Source organism: Phodopus roborovskii, unplaced genomic scaffold (genome assembly GCF_943737965.1).
Source record: "Phodopus roborovskii unplaced genomic scaffold, PHOROB, whole genome shotgun sequence".
In the NCBI taxonomy this organism is placed as follows: domain Eukaryota; kingdom Metazoa; phylum Chordata; class Mammalia; order Rodentia; family Cricetidae; genus Phodopus; species Phodopus roborovskii.
In genome coordinates this window covers 6,358,159-6,374,034 of record NW_026126460.1, presented here as the reverse complement: position 1 = coordinate 6,374,034, position 15,876 = coordinate 6,358,159, and the positions used below count along the sequence as shown (strand labels likewise).

General features: G+C 43.6%; 1 protein-coding gene across 5 annotated transcripts in view; it reads right to left on the bottom strand.

The window, feature by feature from the left end:
* The window catches only part of Cflar (CASP8 and FADD like apoptosis regulator), a 61,555-nt gene that overhangs the window by 13,517 nt on the left and 32,162 nt on the right, over positions 1-15,876 (bottom strand). For 3 of the 5 annotated variants that reach the window (XM_051190266.1, XM_051190268.1, XM_051190267.1), the window contains exons 10-11: positions 6,999-7,506; positions 5,619-6,127 (exon numbers count right to left, since the gene is read on the bottom strand). In XM_051190266.1, the coding sequence (XP_051046223.1) occupies positions 5,992-6,127; positions 6,999-7,506 (644 nt within the window). In that variant the 3' untranslated portion in view covers positions 5,619-5,991. Of the gene's footprint in view, positions 1-5,617; positions 6,128-6,998; positions 7,507-15,876 lie in introns of those variants that run through there. The other 2 variants (XR_007834874.1, XM_051190269.1) reach the window with 2 other exon arrangements.

Sequence of the window (15,876 nt, the reverse complement as noted above, 5' to 3'; positions counted from 1 at the left end):
AAAGACCAAGGTCGAATGCTTGCCTGTCTTAAACTAGGCAGGCAGTGCAAGCCGTAATCATGGCACACGGCAGAGTCAGAAACAAATGGGAAAAAAAGGAAAGGAAAATCCAAATGAGAAATGCTCCGTAAAGCTTGACCCACAAGCTTCACTGAAGCAAGTGTCAATGTTATACACAGAAAGTCCTGTCCTTTCCCAGAGTTCAAATATTCAAAATGACTCCTGAGTCCTGTTTAAAGATTCTGGCAATTTGATCAAAGAAAAAAAAAACTTTTTAATAATTCTTTTTTTAACATCCCCACCACAGTTTTCCCTCCTTCTTCTCCTCCCATTCCCACCCCCCATATCCCCTCCACCCACCCCTCAATCCACTCCTTCTCTGTTTCTGTTCAGAAAGCAGTAGCCCTCTCAAGGGTGTCATCAAAGCATGATGTATCAAGTTGCAGCAGGATTAAGCACCTCCCCTTGCATTAGATGGGGCAAGGCATGGGGTTCAGTCAGGAGGTATACAGCCAGCAGATAGATAGGTATGGCTCTTTATTCTTCATGAAGTGTTCTTCCCAAAAGTTCTCTCTAAAAAGCTCTCTTTACAGCTGGGCAAGTCTTTAATCCCAGCACTCGGGAGGCAGAGGCAGGTGAATCTCTGTGAGTTTGAGGCCAGCCTGTTTACAAAGTTAGTTCCAGTACAGGCTCCAAAACAATTCAGAGAAACCCTGTCTCAAAAAAACAAAACAACAACAAAAAAGCTCTCCTTTATGATTTCTCTCTAAAAGCTCACTTAAAAGTTCTCCTAGAGTCCTTTCTAAAAATTCTCTAAAAGTTTCTCCTAAAAGTTCTCCTGATGGTTTTCCTCAAAAAGTCTCTAAAGGTTCCTTCTTCCAAAGTTCTCCAAAAGTTCCTTCTAAAAATTCTCTGAAAGTGCCTTCTAAAAAGTCCTTCAAAAAGTTCCTTCTAAGAAGTCTCCAAAAGTTCCTTCTAAAAAGTCTCTAGGCGGTGGCGGCGCATGCCTTTAATCCCAGCAAAATGCCTGGCAAACTTAGTCTCAGGGGGACATGACTTGCAACTCATGCCACTAACTGATTAAAGGGGCTTCTCAGAATTATATCAAAGGGACAAACTAAGGCTATGTAGTGTGAGATTGGAAAAATGCAGCTCTTACTGCTGACACCCTGGTGAGAGGAATTTCTTTCTCTGGGGCCTATTTGAGAATTCAGATCACCCAGTATATATTCGATATACGGCCAAATTCATAGTAACGAGTATTCTAGAGTTGATACCTAGAATACTAATTGCTACTTCTGTAATAAATGATAGAGGCTCCCAGCATACAGCTTTCATTTTGCTTTGTTTATCCCTTTGCTTAAATAGTGAAAAAATGTGAATGGCTTTAATATCTTATAAAAACCCATAGGCATGGCCCTATAAATGAAAGGAAGACAAAACAGATATTATGTCATACATGGGCTGTATTGATAAATATTAAAGACATCAGACCTTTCATAAAAAACTATTTTAATGTAATAATAGTAAATCCTTAAAATGAAACAGTGATTATGCCCGGAATCCCAGCACCCAGGAGGTAGAGGCAGAATATCATAAATCATTTTAGATCTGAGCTACATGGTTAGACCCTGTAAAAAGAAAAAAGACCCCCATGAAACAAAACAAAAAAATATTACATCAAGACTTAATATAAAGCTACAACAATCAAGACAGTATGATACTGAAATAACACATCAACATATCAGTAGGACATAGCGAAGTCCACAAATAGACTCTGCAAATATAATCAAATGACCTCTGAAAAGGCCCAAAGCAATTCAGTAGGAAAGTTCTTATTCAGTACATGGTGCAGAACATGCCAGTGAGCACAAAAACAATCGGCACAGAAATCTACACCTTTTACAAAATTAATTCAAATTTACCACAGATGCACAAAATGCAAAATAGTACAATTTCTTAAAGATAACAGGGGAAAAGGACCTGTAGCTTGGTCATATTTTGTGTGTTTTCCACTTTAGCCTCAGACAGACTCTTCAGACAAGGACAAAAAGCAGCCTTTTTTTTTTTTTTTTTTTTTTTTTCACCAAAATATCACAGAAACAATTTCTAGGCCACATACTAAAATTCTTCTCTGAAACATCTTGATCCAGCCCCCAGACAGTTCAAATCATTATAAGTACCATTGTCTTCCATGCTCCAACTAGTATGGCCCATTAAGCAGTGATTAAAACATTCCACTGCGTTCCTAACCCAAACTCCCAAAGTCCAAATTCCTCCAAACATGGTCAGGCTTATCACAGCAATATGCCAGGCTCTGGTATCAACTTTCTTCTTAGTTAGGGTTTCTATTGCTGTGAAGAGACACCATGACCATAGCAACTCTTATAAAGGAAAACTTTTAATTGGGGTGGCTTACGGTTCAGAAGTTCAGTCCATAATCAACATAGTAGGGAGCATGGCAGTGTGCAGGCAGACATGGTACTGGCTACATCTTGATCAGAAGGCAACAAGTAGACTGAATGTCACTGGGGGAAACGAGCAAAAGTGACCTCAAAGCCCATCTCCACAATGACATAATCCCTCCAACAAGGCCACACCTACTTCAACAAAGACTCACCTCCTAAAAGTGCCACTCCCTTTGGGGGTTATCTCCTTTCAAACCACCACAGACAGGTTTTGATGGAAATTTAGAAATCAGAAATGAGAGGCACTATCAGCCGCAGTCCTGACACTCCTATTCCACATTAGAATGTTTCTTTCCCACCTTTGGAAAGTGGTGTTGGTTTTACCCAAAACAGAGTTACTGTAACTAGACTAACTATTTCGTGTTTTATATGCCTCTTTCATCTAATATTAGCAACGAGCATTTGTTATATAAACAGTGTTCAGGTGACAACACACTTTGTAGAGACCATGTCTCATGTGCGATGGCATGACTCTCTTTCAGCTTGAGTTCATACTCTGGTGTGGAGTGATTCTAGGCTGACATTACTCTTCCTCATCATCTTCGTCTATAAAACGTGAAGAAATAATAATGTAGACAGTAGCTACTGTATTAGTTCCTTTTTTATTGCTGCGATAAAAAACCACAGCCACAGTAACTTACAGAAGAGAAAGCTTATGCTCCCGGATCCAGAAGGTTTGAGTGCATAACGGTGTAGTAGTAAAGGCATGGGAGTAAACGCAGGGAGACAGTGCTCATATCTGGAAGAGCAATCAGGAAGCAGAAAGAGCAAACTGGGAGTGGCCTCAAAGCCTGCCCCCAGTGACACACTTCCTCTAGCAAGGCCACACCTCCCACACAGCACAACCAACTGGGACCAGGTGTCCATGCCTGTAAGGAGTACGGTTTTTCCACCCTGCCACCGCTGGTCTTGTCCTGCTGCCACGCCAGCCCCAAATAACACACAGAGACTCTGTATTTGATATAATGCTGTTGGCCCATTATTTGTTTCTTATAGGCTAGCTCTGTCTTAATTATTAACCCATTTCTGCTGATCTATGTATTTCTCTTACCGGGGAGCGGGCCAGCATACTGCTTTCTCCAGACTCTCCATCTTGGCTCCTCCTTACTACTTCCTCTTTCCTCCTTGTCTCCTAGTCCCTCCTATCTTCCTTTCCTATTGGCCAACAGTGCTTTATTATTAACCAGTATGAGAAACATATATACATAATGGCATCTCCCATCAAATGCCTGTTAATTAATACATGTTCTTATGTATACATATAATCTTAATAGCAATATAAAATTCCTTTCCACTGGTAGCCTGCCATAACTACATTGACCCGAATGCTTGGCTGACTATGACTTTGAAATGCTTTAGGGCACTTATCACTTCTACACTTGGGACCAGAACCTTAAAAAGCTATATAAGAGTACTCATACATATTTAGGGCATTTTACTTAAGCTGGGTATTCATCCTCTTCTATACATCATGATTTTAGTGTGTCTAAAACATTTCAGTGGGAACCACACTTGGTGAAAGACAAGAAACTAATGTGTACAAAAGTGACATAGAAGGAATCAAAAAGGGACTGGAGAGATGGCTCAGAGGGTAAGCGCACTGGCTGTTCTTCCAGAGGACCTGAGTTCAATTCCCAGAAACCACATGGTGGCTCACAACCATCTATAAGGAGATCTGGTGCCCTCTTCTGGTGTGCAGGCAGACATGCAGGCAGAGCACAGTATACATAATACATAAACAAATCTTTTAAAAAGGGAATGAAAAGTCCCATTGTTAAAGTAAGGAATGTGTCTTACATGACAATTAGCCAAAGGAAGCTCTCCATGTTTGCCCACATCCACCGCCTAGCTTACACCCATCACTACTTTCATCCATTCCAGCTGAAAGTTACACCCGAGGCTTCTAAACATAGTGTGCATCTTTAGCGTCTTTTTCCTCCTCTTGGTTTGCTTCCTCTTCTCTATCTCAACCTGCCAAACCCCACCACTTGGAAGTTTGATTCAGTCCTTCCAAAACAGCCCTTTCTTTCGCTGTGTGAACACAATCAGTGTTTAAAAAGCATAGCTTAAAAATGGTTGTAAAGCACTTCACACTTCATCCCCGTAACAGTCCTGTAAAGTACTATTTCCCCTTCCCTGATCTTCTCAGGTCCCTAACCATCATCTCTGTGTTCTCTTTTTCTCACTCAAAAAAAAAAAAAAAAAAAAAAAAAGGCGCGCGCGCGCGCACACACACACACACACACACACACACACAGTGGAGTCTATTTTGTGTTGGCCAACTACTCCTGGGCATGGGGACTCTCCATTGGAGAGGTATCTATTGAACATAGTTTCTTGGTTGGGGTGGGGCTTTGTGTCCACTTCCCTTTGTTGGGGTCTCTGCAAACACCATGATCAACAGAGTGCCGAACCACATGAGGCAAGAAGGGAGTCCGGTTCAAGATGACTCAGTAACCAGTGTTGGCTCAAACACACCGGGTAGTTTACTTTAGGCCTATTTAAGTGCAGCACAATTTGGGAAAAAGTTTCCTGGTGATAGTGAATTCAACCCTGTGTGTGCAACAAAAGCTTAAGACATGACTACATCAACATTCTTGTAAGGTACAAGTAACGTCTTCCATAAAGATAGGTTCCCTGGATAAACTGAGGAAGCAGGCTCTAGGTAAGCAATGTTCCTGGTGAGGGTCCTAAGGGGTGGAGAGACAGAGCTCTAGACTGACTGAGATAAACATGAGGGTCTGGCGGAGGCAGGGTGGCCTGGCCGCACAGATAATGCTGAGGTCACCAGATATATATATATATATATATATATATATATATATATATATATATATATAATCAATTTTGCAAGAGAGGGTTTCTCTGTCTAGCCCTGGCTGTCCTGGAACTCACTCTGCAGACCAGGATGGACTCACAGATAGGCTAATATGCTCCAATGTATCATTTTGTACATTTTAAACATACATAACAAAATTTTGTGTTGAAAAAAAATAACAAATATGTAAAGCTGGGTCACAAATCCAAAACAAATATGCAAATTCGAGGGCAACAATGTAAAAATCCTTAGTTCCTGAAGCAACACACACATCTAATAACTTAACAAGCTAATAATTTAATAAATGATTAGATGCTGATGCTCTAAACGTAGAAACAGTTTACCCAATTAGATGATGAACCCAGTCTCCTCCTTAAATTACATTCAAGCGTCATAGTTCAAATCTTGAACCATAGACTGTAACCCTTACAATAACTTAGTACATCTTGGTAGATAAACTCAAGAAGCAATGGGATTGCATCTTACCATTCTCTACACAGTGCCAAAACATCTGACACAGGAACTTAAGGAAGAGAGATTCACTTGGCCATCACAGTGGGGAGGAGTGGCGTGGTCCATGGCGGCAGGGCTTGCACCAGACCAGAGCAGGTGTGACCTTCAAGGGCTGTTCCTGAGCCATCGGGAGGTTTGCCAGCTCCAAGCCACCCTTATCTACATCCCAAGAACGTGGAAAACATCAGGTTTTCATGTAGATAAGATGAGTTTCTTTCGCAGAGTATGCTGCAGGCTCAGATAATATTTCTCCTTAGGAGAAGCTCTGCTGTTCCAGGCATAAACTTTGTCCATGAGATTGACATGGAGATCCACGAGTGAGCATTTCCTAGTGGAAAAGAGAAAGGTAAATTTTAATGCCATGCAAATGCCAAAAGGAAGACACACGGTCATTAGGGTGTCAGTAGGTATGAACACCCTTTGAAACTCACCCTTTTTAAATGCCCCGTAAGATGTTTAACAAATAATCCAAACAAGTTGGCAGCACTCTGGCCCAAGTGTCCAGTGTCTCCTTCCACAGAGACAGCTGAATTGTACTGAGAATGCACAAGCTAGGTGATAAGCCACCTGCATCACATATGCAAAGACGGGAAGACTGTAAAAGGCCAGCACTACCCCTGATCCCTGGAGCATCTCCTCTGGAATGCTGCATCACTCCCAGACACACACCCTACTGAACCGGCATTGAGGACCCTGGTGAGAAAAAGCTAGAGAGGCACCTCAAATATAAGAGGTCCTCAAATATAAGCATTTTTGACTAGTAGCTCAGAAACATTATTGCTCATTGTAATTGGGGGGGCAAATAAAAAAAGGCCAATCTTATACTTGAAGGGCACTGTAGCTTCTTTCAATTAACTAGAAGCCAGGACAGTAATGGAACCTTTAGGGAAATACTCCTAATAAACATTAAAAATGTTTACAGTCATGCATTTATCTGTGGACGCCAAAACCCTTAGTGGACGCCTGTCTGAAAGCAGGCCAGCATTGAACCCCATAGTGAATACACTGTGCTTTTTCTATAATACACACATACCTATGATAAAGCTTAATTCATGTTAGCAGAATATAAGAAATACATACAAACCACAACCGAAGTGTTGATAAGCTGTGCTAAATCCATATCATACCCCAAAGCAACCCGAGTGAGAAGGGAAAGTCTCTCTCCTGGGGAAGACCGTCAGACAAAGCATAGTGCTCACCTTTCTTGCTGCAGCTGCTGGGAGAGGTTCTGCAGGTACAAGGAGGGTGAGCTGGAGGGCTGCTCCAACTGGGACACATCCGCTGTGCACAGGCTCCAGAAGAAGTCGGCTTCCTGGTGAATCATGCTGGGGCCACGACACAGGGCCTTAGAGTCCCAGTTTCTTATTGCTGGCCCATCAACCTCTAGGCTGCTGTCCTTTGACTGGCTACCTATCACCTCATAGTTCTGAATAAAGAAGAGCTTTGGTTTCCCTATGAGAAAAGGGCACATGTCCCCCATGAACATCCTCTTGACACAATCAAAGGTCAACCCTGAGTGAGCCAGATCCACGCCCATTATTTTTTGGGAGGCTCCTCGGCTCACTATAACACATATAAAGCTGTCATAGTCTCGGTGTTGGCGCAGATGGACAAATCGGTTGAGAATCTGGGGTATATCATATGCACTAGGAAACAAAAAAGGCTGGACATAATAGCCCAAGGAAGTGAAGGTCTCTTGAAGATACTCTGCAGAAAACAAACAGAAAACAACACTGGAGTGAGAAGAGCCAAGAAGACACAGGATGTGGCTCCTAGCATGGTCTAGACCACTACATATCTGTTTCTGTGTAATGACACTCTGAGGCCTCCCGGTTCAGAAGTGAGGAAACATGAAAATGTGTGACTTGCATGTCCCAGGCTTCTCACAAAGGCACATTTCCTGCTACACTGCTGTCTCTGCCCACAGCCACCAGCAGATTTGACAGGGCTCAGATGCAACCCATCCAATGCAATGAAACCAAGAAAGAACAGAACAGTTCTCTTGTCAACCAAAATGAAGTGAAGGTTCTTCAAATGGTCCTTTCCTCAAAATTCATAGGAATGGGAAGTGTTGGCAGAGTGCAAATCCAGTCCAGATGGCTGCCAAAATGGCAGCATAAGTTATGAGTTCCCTCTGCTCGCTGTGGACTCAGACAGAGGTCCTTAGATCTAAGTTGTGATTATTTCTAGACTGCCCAGTTCTACTCCTAGTCTTGGGCTGCCTTTACCTTGAAAGGCAGTATAAGGCAGTAGAAAGAACAACAAATCCGCTTTCTAATCCTGACCTTACAAACACCTTGAACTGCAGGACAATAAGAAAGGCGGGTCTCCCTAGCTTTCAATGGAAGCATTAACAGCCACCAATCAGAAAGAATTCTGTAAAGATTAAGCAAGACAAATAAAGATCTGGTGCTACTATAAATAGTATTAGTTCTTATTATTTTGTTTAAAAGACTTTCCCCATATTCTAGAAGTTTCTATGGCTCTAGAGGTCCTATCAAGTCCACTTCTTTCTTATTTGTTCAGTTTGTCTTTAGTGGAAGAATAAAGACAGCATCTTAAATCAATTAGTATCTTTTATAATAATAACAAAAATAAGAACTCCTTTCTCTTCCCCATTCAAAAATTCTACATCCTTTCACATTACCCACACTTTTCTGTTATTTATTGGATCAACACCTCCAGTTCTTAATTTACTGAGCAGAAAAACTTCTCCATCTTAAACGCAGACACTCAGCAAGCAACCCCATTTCAGACTGTCTATCCGCTTCTCTGGGTCTGCTTTTGTGACTTGTCCCTAATGCCAACCCTTCTCCTGTGGTGTGGACTTCCACAAGTCTACCCTGAATTTGCTCCAAACCAACCACACAACAACTATAGCCCTGCAACTTCTGCTGAGAACAAAGGCCTGAGACTGCACAGCAAGGAGTCAAGGGGAGAACACAACTCATGACTACTGACAAGTTCTCCATGCTCCGTGTCAACTGGGCCCCATATGAAGTTCAGACGGTCACAAGCAAATCACATTCACAGCTGTGGCCTTCTTACTTGGCCAACTGCAAATAAGCTAGAAATGCAAGACGGGGAAACCTCAATTTGTCTCCTAGGAGAGAACTGGAGCAGAAAAATAAAGATGAAAAGGGAACACAGCTTTGGGTAAGCAATGATCTGGGATAGTCCCCTGACCGGTGGGAGCTAGCTTGCGTGTTTGGAATTTAACCTACTCAGACTATGAACAGTACCTGTGCATAGTATATACTGGAACTTTCCATGCCCTGCATCGTACCAAGACAAAGTGGTTTTAAAATATGTTCGCAGAATCTCTGACATTCCTCTCTTATAAAGATGAGTGGCACTTCTTTTTTTAACGGTAGACCAGACTTGCTAATGTCTCTACTGAGCCCTGCAACAGAAGTGTGTACATGAACTAGGGATATGACTAGTTGAGGAAGCCTGCCTAGCACGCACAAGGCCTTGTGTTTGAGCCCCAGCACTGAATTAAAAAAAAAAAAAAATGCAGCTTCCTGCTGGCCCTGTCTTGCCTTCACACAGCTGACTCTGGGAAAACCAGTACTGTATCACAAGAGCTCACTGGAGAGGACCACCTACAGGACAACGGAAGCCTCTCCCCAGCATCTAGCATCAGCTTTCCAGGCAGCCAATGAGTGGCCTACAAATGGCTCCTCCAATCCCAGTCAAGTCTTCAGTTGGCCCCAGCTGACTCAGGGTACCCCATCAGAGACCCCAAGCCAGAAGAGCCTACCTAAGCTGTTTCTAGAGTCCTGAATCACAGAAACTGGGAGAGATAATCAAATAAATAGTTTACTTAAGCCCCTTAATTGTAGAGTGATTTATATACATTATGAGATAATGCACCAAGTCTTTTGCCCTCTCTTATTAGTAAGAAGTATAACCATCTTTACTTAAGACTACAGTTATAGTCTACATACATCTTTATTTAACTAGAATATAACTGTAGTTATATTCTATAGACTTTTATCCTCTCCTAAAAATGAATTCCATTCTCTAACACTGAAGAGATATAAAGTACAGACATCATTAAGTCAGGATCAGCAAGCATCTTATTAAGGAAATGGGGATGTGATCCACAGGCTGCTGATAACCTATTGGATACCCCTCCTCCCCTCATAAGATCTGGGTGACAGAATGACTGAGCCACACTGACCCACTCTAGTCACCTCTCTGGGTTGTAAGCAAGGCTTTAAAGCCCAGAACTAAACCCAGGTTGGGTCCAGGACAAGAAAACAAGAGATGCTACATTAGGACTGTAACCACCTCTCAGAAATGAAGACACCCTAGAGACATATGTGCCTTTCCCTATGACAGACTTAAAATAACCAACCCCAAGAAATCAGGATTACCCTAGAACCTCAAGCTGGGAAAAGGAAAGGGCTAAAGCTCAGTGAATGGGAGATAGATTTGCCTGAGAGACTGGAATAGAGCAGACAATGATGGGCGGGACCAGACCTTGACCAGGACGGCTGGTACCTCCTGTCTTCTATTTAAACATAAACTTCCTGTAGGGACCCTGAAGGATTAGCGTGCCACTAAAGCTCTTCGTTTTTTTTCCCAATGTGGGCACACTGAATAGACGTCCTTTCTCTGCTTCTCACTAGTAATTGTGTTTTTAATTGTTCTACTGAGGAAAGGTTACAGAGCACAGCTTGTTAGCGCTGCCAGGGCTAGCAACTCCTGGGTAACAGGACTGCAGTCCCTTTCCAAAAGGTTTCCTTTCTCTTGCTATGTCGTGTTCTGTCCTCTAGGGGGCAGAAGTAAACAGGGAAATGCAGATTACAAAACATCATCAGTGAAGCCTCTTCACTGATGAAGTCTTTGTTTATTAAAGCCTTGACAGAAAGCTCAGCGGGCTTCCTTTCCAAACTGATGAGCACAGGCAGGACAAAGGCTGACTCATTCTCCTTAGGTTCAGTGGTGGCGTCCTGTCCCACTGCAGTCAGTAGATAGCAGCATGTGCCCGGGCTCCCTAGCTCCTCCTTGAGTCTTAGCCTCCTCAGAGGGGCTATGAGGAGGACAGGCAGGCATCTACGATCTAAAGCAGAAAATCCTTCCCCAGTACAAGAAGTGCCACAGACACTACCAGGAAGAACCCCAGATCCGAGTGGGATTTGGAACAAAACATAGCAGCCCTCCAATATGCTCCTGGCAAGGGGAAGTCACCCAGCAGATGCAGCCTGAGGTCATCGCAGCTGACATTCCCACCAGTACCATATTTCCTCTGTTAGATTGGCAAGGATGCCAGACAGAGTGGTACGCACATCAGTGTTCCTTTCCTTCTTGGGCCAGTAAAGACAAGCAGGTAACCCAATCTGATTCATAGGTGGGGACTGTGCAACTCTGAGTAGATTTAGAGCCTCCATTTATTCATCTATGATATAGGATTAATACCAACACCTAAACGAAACGGTGGGACCCAGCAGGGTTTCAGTAAAGATGCTACAAACTGCACTTATTCGAGGGTAATGATTAATTTTAAAGGAGATGAAGGCAGCCACATCAACACCCAAATCAGGGACCCTGCCATGTATCTCTTCATAAGTGCCACTTCTTATGACTTGGATGGAGGTCTCCCTACTCTAAACCAAAAGTCTTGATTCTGTGTCCCACGTACGACTTAGCTGCTATACTGGCTGGTTTTCTGTGACAACTTGACATAAGCTAGAGTCATCGGAGAGGAAGGAGCCTCAGTTCAGGAAACGCCTCCATGAGCTCCAGCTGAAAGGCATTGTCTCAATCAGTGATAAACCCAGGAGGGCCCAGCCCATGCTAGGTGGGGCCATCTCTGGGCTGCTGGTCCTGAGTTCTATAAGAAAGCAGACCGAGCAAAGCATGGGGAAGCAAGTCAGTGAGCAGCACTCGTCCATGGCTTCAGCATCAGCTCCTGCCTCCAGGTTCCAGCCCTGCTTGAGTTCCTGCCCTGCCTTCCTCCAATGGAGGAATATGATCTGGAAGTGTTAGCCAAATAAACCCTTCACTCCTCAACTCACTTTTGGTCGTGGCGTTTCGTTGCAACAATGAAACCCTAAGACAGCTGCCATGCTACAGGGTACAAACAGAGGAAGAAACGGTTGGGTGCTGGATTTGGAAAATAAAACTTGAACAAAATGCAGAAGGCCCACTTCTCCTTCCCCCACCCTGGAAACCCCACTCCCCCACCCAGACATAGCTTGGTAAGTTGCAACTGCTTTAGAAAACACTTCTAGAAGTCATGAAATGTTCCCTGGCCTTGCAGTTAGTGCAAGACAGCCACACGGCAGCTCACAACTGTAAGTTCAGTTTCGGGAAATCCATGGCACCAGACACACACATGGTGCACAAGTATATGCACGCAGGTAAAATACCTAAACATATAAAACACAATAAATAAATCTTAAAAAAATTCACTTGAGCTAAATAAGCAGACTTATCTTGATGCTTTCTATAAATATATGTGGAATAATTCACAAGAGACCCCCTCACCGGTCTATTTACAATCAGTTTCAGAGTGCCCTCCATAAGCCAGCACAAGGTGGCCAGGATACCCTGGGAGGAAAAGGGAGAACTCCATCAAACTGTACAGGAGAGGCATGGAGGGCAAAGCCAAAGTGGGTTTCTGAGCGTGTGCACACATGGACGTCTCAGGATCTCCCTGATCATCCTTCCATCTTGCTTGAGAAGCTCTCTTGACTGTTCTGTCTCTGTGTATGTCCGGCTAGCTTGCCCATGAGCTTCCAGAACATCTCTTGTCACCGCACAATGGGGCTGAGACTACAGTCACTTGAACTATATGTTGGCATTTATTTGGGATCTATGGATTAGAACTCAGGCCTTCGCATTTGTAAGCACACACTTTTACCCATGAGCAATCTAATCCTAAAATTACTTATTTTTTTTAAGGACCATGTGCTCCAATTTTCTTTCCTTTCCTTTTCTTTTCTTTTTTTTTTTTTTTTTTTTTTTTTTTTTTTCTTTTCTTTTCGGCTTGAGGACAATCAATTTTTATCACTTTAAAAGAAAAACCTCTAGGACTAGGAAGTTAGAAAATTCAGCAGCTAACAGGAGGAGGAGAATTGGGAAGAACAGAAGAACTGTCATGCCACTTGAGCCAACACAGAGGTCAGACATGTGACAGACAAGCAGCCACGTGGTATAAAATAGGCTTCTTTATAGGAAGCTATGTGTAACTCTGCACCTGGGAAGGGGACAACTACTAACTACCTCCTCAAACGTCTGTTTTACTAAGTGCCCCTTATCCCCTTACCAGAAGCTATGACAAGGGACACAGCCGGCCAAGCACACAACTCAGTCAATGTCTTTCAAGGATTGTAAAACCTTGCTGGGGAAGTAAGACAATAAGTGTGTTCATGCAGATGTCTGAAATGTCTCATGGTTCATTGGGTTCTTGGGGCAAATCAAAACAAAGGGCAGTGTGGTCTCAGGCACTGGAGCAGGCATTGTGGGAAAAGGTGTAATGTAAGCCAGAGCCTGAAGGATCAGGGCAACAGGAAAGCCTCTCTAGCCATGCCCCTGACATGGTGGAGATGGGGGTGAACGAAGGCACACTTAGGGGCAACAGGGGGTGGGAACAGAGCCAGCTGGCATTTACCTAACTTTGTCCTTGCTCACCTAGGCCAGCTAAGGCTTACACTGCTCCAAGTACACACTCAAGGCTATAAAGTACCTTCTAAGACTCTTTAATAAGCAAAGGTGACTACTGGTAATTCTTTCCAGGCTACCTCGGGTCAGGGGCAATAATATCAATGCTACACAAGTCAGAACAGGAGTCTGGGATACCTAAGACAGCTGAGAGTACTCTGTGGTACATACCTGTAACTCATCCATAATCCCAGCACTTCCAACACTCAAAGGCCTTACACTCCTTTCTGCCAACTCATTTTCTGCTAACGCTTTCCACGAGCCGAAGAAGCCTGTCCCATACCATGTGAATAGCAAGTGGGATGTTAACATACTTATCAGAGGGGGTACCGGGAGTGCATGTACCACATCACCTTTCTTTTTTTCTTTTGAACTCACAGAGATTCACCTGCCTCTGCCTCCTGAGTGCTGGATTTAGAGGCCACCACATTATCTTTTTAAACTCTAAAATACGAGGGCCTCCAGCAAGGGCCTGTAGACCTATGCTTCTTAAGTACATCCTGGACTTAAGCCTTGTGAAAGAGAAACTCAAAGGGAAACTCCGTGAATAATGTTAGAGTTTTAAGCAAATGTCTGCTTGGGCCCAGAGGACAAAAATGCCCAGAAAACCAATAGTACCTCATCACACACTCCTGTTCCCAGGAAGACACCACCATGAGGGGCTGGAAGGGCTTGTCTACCGCTCCTCTGAACAAAGTGTCCCTCTACCATTTGGAATGTCACTTGCCCCTTGTCCCCATGAGAAAGGGTCATAGTGAGTTCTCCACTTCCCCTTGCAGGAAGGTCCCTATTATATAAATATTACTAGAAGAAAATAATGTCCATTCAAGGTTCTGTCAGTTCCGTTAAAAGAAAAACCACAAAAGGAAGCATGGAGCAGCCCCTAGCCTGTCGCTTCCATAAGAGGAAGTTTCTTCACCATAACATCACAGTAGAAACTGCAGTGTCCGCTAGAAAATGCGTTTTGTCAGTTAAAGCATCACAAAAATATCAGAAGCAGCAGAGGGAAAACTATTTCCTCTTAAAAAAAAAAAAAAAAAAAAAAAAAACTGCAAATGCTGTCATTTACACAGGAACCTGCAAGAAAGCCAGACCCTTAAACCAGGCCTTGCGTCTACCTGCCAGTGATTTACATTTGCTTCTACACACCTAGGAAGATCAAGGCTAGCACAGCTCATCAACCAAGACCCAGCCTTTGCTAGGTTACTGACAAAGCTGTCTGCACACCACAGACATGTGCTTTCTACCAAACTGACATCATGAAGCCAGAATCCTCCAGCACTGCTATCCACCTCAGGAGGAACTCATTCTATAAGGACTCTTTTCAAAAATAATTTACCAAAAAGTAACCTTGTCTTTTCTCACTGGCCCTGAGACCAGACTCCACTTCAAATTTGTTCCACATGGGGCCAAAGAAAATAATATGCCTATAAATATTTAGGAGATTTGTATAGACTTTAGTTAAAGTCTGGGGTTTTTTGTTTTGTTTTGTTTGGGGGTAGGCTAAAAAAGAGAAATAATTCAAGAGACTCTATTAAACTCTGAACATTAAAGGACCGGTTTCGAAACCATGTTATTAGGAGAGCCTCCTCCATCAGGGCACCCCTTCAGTAAATATTTACTGAGTACCTGTGTGCGTGGTGCTTGCTCAGCTGCTGGTGACACACAGAGAAACACACAGGTGAGCTCTTCCATCTGCCCTTATAGAACTTCTACCAGCAGCCAGAAGCATGTGCTTTGGAGACAAGTCTCAGAACCCAGTTCTAAGGTAACTCGAGAAGCAGTTAGCAAGGTACCTGCCACACAGCAGGTCCTATTAAATGATGCACACTTGACATCAGCCTGTTTGTGCTGCTTGTGTTCAGAGCCTTTATTTCAGTTGGATTACCTTGTCTGCTTGCTTATTAACTAACCCCTGCCAAATGTTAAACATTAACCAGTTGGCAAAATTTACTAGACAGAAGAAAGCCCCTAGACGAAGGGCTCTAGCGAGGGAAAAAAGCAATGTAGTCTTTGCTCTGAAGCAGGGTCCCAGAGTGCTCAGTGAAAAGTCCCCAAGGGGAGTGTGACGATAGAGCTGGATGTGGGTGAGGAGACTGTCCTTTCTGTCCTTCCATTTCTGGTGACTGATGGCCTCCTGCTGAACCTCACAAAGGGATCTGGGATCTCTCAGCTGACAAAAGCACAACCTGCTGATTGGCCAGCGGAGCTGGAAGGTTTTATAAATGACCTCCACTCCAGTTTTACACTCAGAGGCAGAGTACATGAGTCAAATAATCCTGATGCTCCCTGAAGTGTGTGTGTGTGTGTGTGTGTGTGTGTGTGTGCGCGCGCGCGCGTGTGTGCGTGCGTGCGTGTGTGTGCGCGCGCGCGCGCGTGTGTGTGTGTGTGTGTGTGTGTGTA